Genomic DNA, 6,445 nt, shown 5'->3' on the forward strand with positions numbered 1-6,445 from the left:
CTTCTTTTACTGCCTAGAGACCCAAACTGAAATATCAGCTCTATTGGTTTGGTTCTTAGGCCTTCTAACCTGGACTAGAGCTAAACCACTGGCTCTTCTGGGTCTCTAGCTAGCCAACTCACCCTCTAGATCTTGGGACTTTACCAGCCTCTATAACTGAATGAGTCAATTCTTTTTCACACAAACACACACACACACACACACACACACTCCATTGGACCTGTTCTTCCAACATACTACCCAGACCGATCGACACACTGCAAACTCTATCAAAATCTCAGTGGCATGTTTTACAGAAAAAGAAAACTTCATCCTAAAATTTAAATAGAATCTAAAGAGATCTTTAATAGGCAAAGCAATTTGGAAAAAGAAAAAAAGTAGAGAACTCACGCTTCCTGATTTCAATATATTACAAAGCTACAGTAATCAAAACTGTGTGGTACTGCCATATTAACAAATAGACCAATGGACTAAAATAGACATCTTAGAAATACACCCTCACTTATAGAGGATGTGACAGACAGCAGACTTGCTGGAAGAGAATAAAAGGAGCTTTTTTTTTTTTTTTTTTAGTTTTAAGATATTTGGATCAAAGCAAGGGCTCTGGAGTCAGATTGCTTGGTTTTAATGCTACCACTGATCCACACAAGTCAAACGACCTTGGCTCAGTGACTGAACCTCTCAGTACCTGTTTCCTCACCTGTAAGAGGCTGGCAATCACTGGTACTATAGTCCTAGGAATATCACAAGGAACCATTGAGTGCCAGGCACAGGGTCCCTGCTGTATAAGTTGCTTTTAAGAGATTCTGCCAAATTACCTCCCAAATAGATTTCTTGCACCACCGCCACAGGGGTTTGCTCCTAACTTCTCCCACTCTCAGAATGGTTAACCTCTAGGAAGGTTGTCTTCCTAGTGTGTGAAACCTGATTAGTTGTTTTAGTTTACATCTCAAGAATCAGCAGTCATGAGCACCTTTGCGACTGTAACTGGACACTAAGATTCTCTCTTCTTTCAATTGCCTCAGATCGGAGAAAGAGCTGAGGGAGCAAGGTCAACCCCAGTCTGTCCCCCAAATCTGCCTGCCAAGAACATTTGATGGAGCAGTTGAGGCACAGATGTTACAGGACAAAACTACAATCCCTTTGTCCTCTGGCCACTTAGGGAGAAGTACGCCGACCACTCACCACTGAGTGCGGGATTCCTCTGCCCACTCTCCCATTGGGTCATAAGACTTGTGGTGGAAGGGAGGCTGGCAAATGCTTTCAGCATGTGCTAGGCCCCCAGCGCCTCCATCCTGATGTTTCATCCTCAGCTCCCAGGAGACCAGCGCCCTCAGTACCCTCCTGCCTCCCGCTCCACCCATTTTGTACACAGTCGGGGCTCAGGGCTGTGACTCTAACCAGAAAGCAGAGGTGGGACAGGAGGAGGTGGGAAGAGAGGCTTGACAGACGTATACTCGCAGCTTCACCTTCACCCACCAACTCCAAACTGCCGGGATGGTCCTTGGGCTTGGCAGCAAGCCAGAGGAGGCTGCCGACTCCATTGGTTACACCTCGAGGGGACGGCCAAACAAGGCACGTGCTGGTTGGCAGGAACCGGACCAATGAGGAGGCAGCAGCTCTGGCACGCTGAAAGTCTCGCGTTATTTGCGGCCATCTCCTGCGTGTGGTGCTGCTGGTGCTTGACGGCGAGCTCCAGTCGACGCCCGCCTCACCTGCCGTGACCACCACCGCCGCCGCCACCGCGACCCGGTTGATAAATCGTCGCAGCCCCGGGTCCGGCGGCCACCCAGATCGCGACATGAGCTCCCCAGATGATGAGGTGTCTGTTTCGGGAGCGGGTTTCAGCTCAGAGTATGGGGAGCAGACCAGTGGCCTTGAGGCCGGCTCCGACGGCCCGCAGGGACCCAGCCTTAGCCCCGAGGCTGGGGCACTGCGAAGCTGTGAGGGTGAGGGCGGAGATGGCTTCCCAGACCCTGAGGGCTTCGAGTCAGAGCGGGAGCTGCTGGAAGCGGGAGGGCCAGGGCTGTGGGGCTGCGAAGGCCGGCCTGGGTCCCCGGCCGACGATCAGGGGGACGCTCTGCAGCTGGCTGACGAGTCAGTGGCGGCCATCCTGCAGCAGCTGGCCGACCTGAATGTGCTGGGCACCTGCGGTTACCTGTCCCAGGAGAGCTACGCGGTCGGCGAAGTGTCTGCTTTGCGGGACCTCGAGGCCCGTCCCCGCAGTCGAGGCAGTGCCACCCAGAGGTGTGGGGAAGCGGCACAGGCTGAGGCCGGCCCTCTCCACGTCAGCGGGAACCCTAAGAGAGGCACTAGAAGTAGGTTGAACGTGGCTGTGGATCACCAGTGGCCCCCCTCAGAAAGCCAATCTGGGCTGCTGTCCGACCCCAAGTCCTCTGATGAGTTCAGTGAGATAGAGTGGATGAGGGTGAGCATTTATCCCAAAGACGGAGGCCAGGCCACGCTCAACAGCCCTGAGGATCCTGGGAACACACCCAGACGCTTGTATGTCCAAGGCAGGGAGAATCTCCTTAACGTGCCAGGCACTTGCCAGTCCTCGGCTCCACAAGGATTAATTTCGGTTGTGGAAAGGGAGTGCAGGCAGGGCGATGCAGAGCAGGAGGACATCTCTCCCCCTAAGAAAATGCAGAGTGTGCTCTGGGGGACGGGGGGCAGCCTGCCCAGCTACCCGGGAGTGGCAGTAGTATCAGCTACTGCAGCTGCCTGTACAGGCAGCAGGCAGCGGCCCACTCCTAGGAGGAAGGGGGTCCAGGAGAAGAAATCCCTTGAGGGCATCTCCAAACCTGCCATGGGGAGAAATTTCCCTTCCTGGGGGCAGAGAATCTCGGCCACTCCCCTGGAACCGGCCACCTTTCCCCCAATCTCTGGCATCCCACTACTCGGGAGGTCCAAGAAGTATGCCTTGGTCCCTTGGGGAGCTGAAGAGTCCGAGCACACCGGCGCTGGGAAGAAACCCGTGGCTAGGCGGGCCCGGGGGTCGGTGGCAGCAATGGCGGTGTCAGGAGAAGACAACGACCCAAATAGAGACCCATTCCCAAAGGGCCAAGTGAGTAGGCCAGACCCCTCCTCTCTCCCCACTCTTCCCCCTCCCACCCTCCCCAACACACAGGTCTTCACCCGGTGCTCCTTCTCTCCATCCCTCAGGGGTCGTCATTGGGTGGCCCTCGGTCACTGGATAATTAGGATGCCAGATTGGGGTCCTTTCACTAAGGACAAAAGTTAAGGTAGCACTTTGGGTGTGCTGAGCTCGGTTCTCCACCTTTGTCCTGTTTCCAGCCTCCTCCACGAGGCTGGGGCTGGAGTGGAAGGGAGAGCTGGTAGCTGAATTGATTTGAGGGGACCCCTTCAAAGCTTCACAGAGCTTCGGTGTTTAGATGCATCACTTTCTTGAATCCTACTTCCTAGCTCTTCCCCAAACCTTCCTTGCAGGGGCCCCAGGCTTTCTCAGTGCCACACTGCTGTCCCCAGCTCAGTTATGCCTACAGGCCTGGGGCTGACTGACAGAGAATGTGCTAAAGAGATCAGCCTTTCAATACTCTTTCTGATTCCCTACCTCAGCTCTGTCTTGAATCACATGAGCTCTCACAAACACAGACATATAAATGCACTGGTACACACACACACACACACACACACACATCCTTACTCCAGATCAGTGAGAAATCTTGTTTTTAGCTTACCACTGACAGGCCATGGCCATCTTCTCCATCGGTGCATCATGGAGAACCTGGCAGGGCCAACCTCAACATCAGAGGCACACAGGATTCAAGAAACTCAGAGCCCGTGGCCATGAACAAGGGAGAAGTCATGCCCAGAGGGCCTGGCCCCTCAGGTGAGTGTCCTGGGTTTTGATATGGGGGAGGAGGCCAGGGGTGAGGGCAGAAACCTCTGTATCTGACTCACTCTCTCATCTGGGGGCTCAGCCTTGCTCCCAGTCCACTTCTCCCATGAGAAACAGGGTGTCACCAGGGCTCGACCTGGCCCCATCACCTTCTGTGTGGAATTTGTTTAGCAGGGGTGATTGGTGGCAGTGCCCCAACAGCTACTCTGGGCGTAGACCTGCAGGCTAATAGCCTTTTCTGTGAAGTGCTGTTCGCCCACATTTGCTCTCCCAGGTGCTGGCTGTGGCTGCCACTCTGGGAGGCTCGAATGCAGAGCCTCCATCATGGTGAAATGGCTGCCCTAAGGAATACAGGGGCAGGCCCAGAGAGAAGGTTTGCACTGCCTCCCAGGCAGAGCAGGGGAGACGTGATGCTAGCAGAGGATGGTACTGCCTCACCTCACGTTAGAGCCTGCTTGGCAGTTTCCACCTCACTGGGAACCTGGGAAGCTGGATTGTGTGTCCTTTCCCTGTCAGGTGACCAGAAACCAACTGACCATGGCCCAAGACCGAAAAGGCAGCAGCAGCCACGCAGAAGGCAGGGCTGTCCTCGGGTAATGTTTCTTCTGGCTCCTATGAATGCACACCCAAACACCTTGGTGGGATCTGAGTCCAAGTGCAACTGACTTGTGTGTGCCCCCCCCCGCCCCATCCCATCCCGTACCCCAGGGAGGGAGCCCACCTCCATTCCACTGAGGAATGTCTTTCTCTTACCAGTCTAGACACCTGGTTTGGGATGAGGACCCAGGGAAGAGGAGAGGAGGAGGAGAGGGGAGGCAGGTGTATACTAACCATTTCTGTTCCTCCTTTGTCTGCTGGCCTAGTGTCTGGTGCTACAGAGAGAAATAGACGACCTTAAGGAGCAACTTGGTATGAGGAACCAGGGACAGAGAGCAGCGGGTTCTTAGTGCAGAAGCGGGGTGGGCCCTTGGAGTGAGGTGGGCTGCAGGTGCAGGGGGCCTTGTAGCGATCAGCATTCCTGTGGGGAGGAGAACCTATGAAGCCTGTCCCTGGAGCTTGCCGTGCATGTCCAGCTGGGCATGCGGACAAGTAGCAAAGTACTGCGTGGACTGCGTGCATACTCTGCCAGCCAGATGAGTCCTAGAGAGCTCCTTCTGATAGGACTTGTAGAGATGCCCTGTTGATCTGGTGTGGCCCCTAAGGGTCTTGTTGGATTGTTTCCGAGACAATTTTTGAATGGTTTGGGCATGGCCCTGAGCTTGAGAGCTGCTGGTACATTATGTTTCCTTTTAGGAAGTGGCTCCACATTTAATTCCGGTAGTGGGGAGTGATCAGGCCCAGAGCTCTTTGCATCCGGGCTGGGGGTAGGTGGGTTTCAGGTTGCAAGGCTAAGTGGTTCCCCACGGGGACAGGGGGACAGGCTTCTATGTCTTTCTTTCTGGACCACCTGTTCATGCCTTTCCCTGTTGCAGCCTCCATGCGGTACCTGGCTGACAAGTTCCAGATCCGTTGAAGTGAGTGTTACACACTGCATACCCCTTCCCACAACGTTGGCTGTTGAGCAGGGCTGTGGGCTGCCCTGGCTTGAGGCTCTTCCCTGACTCTGCTGTTTTACAGGTTGAGCCCAGTATCTTCCTACAAGAGGAGCAGCTGTTACCTCCGGGGCCGGCGAGCTGCGGCTAAGCTTGTTGCCTCTCGTTCTGCCTCCACCAGGGCATCCTCTGCCCTTGTTTTGCCCCCTCTCTGCCCCAGTTTCACAGCAGTTTTTGATTAAAGGTCTTCTCATATTCTGTGCTCTACCCTGTCTCTGGGAGGTAGGGGTAGGGGGAGTGGGGCAAGGCCTGGTGGGGAGCCACTCCATATCAGAGCCTGTTGCAGAGCAGTACTTCTGGCATCCTGCGGTGGGGATTCCGGGTCAGCCTCTGCTCCCATCCGGGTCAGTCTCTGCTACCATCCAGGCCAGCAGGGAAACGGAGTGCCCCTGGTCTGGGTTCACTGAGGGCCTTGTCTGGCCACATTGACCCATCCTCCCATTCCCTTAAAGGCTTCTTCTAGTTCTTTCAACTCGCTCCTCTGGGATTTGCCGGTTCCCATCCATCGTTGACATTCTGCCTCCCAATTGGAAGGAACTCATGACTCACAGAGCTCCATCCCATCCTGCTTGCCGCACTGGATTCATGTCCTAATTACCCTGACCACTCTATTTTCCACTGGAGTACCCTTGATCCCTCCCCTGAATTGCCATTGGTGACCTTGCGTGCACGTGTAGTTCAGCAGGTGGAAACAGGCACAGGTGCCCTCATCTCTCCCTTCCCAGGCTCTGCCCTCTCATTGGAGTCCCTACTGCTGGTACCATCCCCACCCCCGCCCCACTCCCACCTTGCACTCTGGAACCTGCACACAGTCCTCCTCTCCTCTTTAGCTCTCACCCCTGAGACTCAGGCACCAATAGTTTCGCTTCTCCTTCTTTGCATTCAATGAAGGACTTTGGCATGAAGCCTGGACCCAGTGAGCTGGGGAGCAGGAGGGAAGGTACAGGGAACACAGGAGACAGGCTAGTCTCTGGGCTGGAGGTCAGGAGAC

General features: G+C 55.0%; 1 protein-coding gene across 1 annotated transcript; it reads left to right on the forward strand.

Moving 5' to 3' along the window:
• Positions 1-1,673: 1,673 nt before the first annotated feature.
• On the forward strand, positions 1,674-5,632 carry LOC122434642 (uncharacterized protein CXorf49 homolog). Its single transcript, XM_043458241.1, has 6 exons — positions 1,674-3,067; positions 3,697-3,853; positions 4,379-4,455; positions 4,726-4,771; positions 5,335-5,376; positions 5,480-5,632. Exons 1-5 carry the CDS (start codon positions 1,802-1,804, stop codon positions 5,373-5,375), a joined length of 1,587 nt encoding a protein of 528 aa, XP_043314176.1. The 5' UTR covers positions 1,674-1,801; the 3' UTR covers position 5,376; positions 5,480-5,632.
• The last annotated feature ends 813 nt before the right edge of the window (positions 5,633-6,445 follow it).

The sequence above is a fragment of the Cervus canadensis genome, chromosome X (genome assembly GCF_019320065.1).
Source record: "Cervus canadensis isolate Bull #8, Minnesota chromosome X, ASM1932006v1, whole genome shotgun sequence".
In the NCBI taxonomy this organism is placed as follows: Eukaryota; Metazoa; Chordata; class Mammalia; order Artiodactyla; family Cervidae; genus Cervus; species Cervus canadensis.

Coding starts and splice junctions, on each gene's coding strand:
- LOC122434642 (XM_043458241.1), top strand. CDS start 1,802: ATGAGCTCCCCAGATGATGAGGTGTCTGTTTCGGGAGCGGGTTTCAGC. Junction 3,854..4,378: donor CAGAGGGCCTGGCCCCTCAG/GTGAGTGTCCTG, acceptor TTTCCCTGTCAG/GTGACCAGAAACCAACTGAC. Junction 4,772..5,334: donor CGACCTTAAGGAGCAACTTG/GTATGAGGAACC, acceptor TCCCTGTTGCAG/CCTCCATGCGGTACCTGGCT.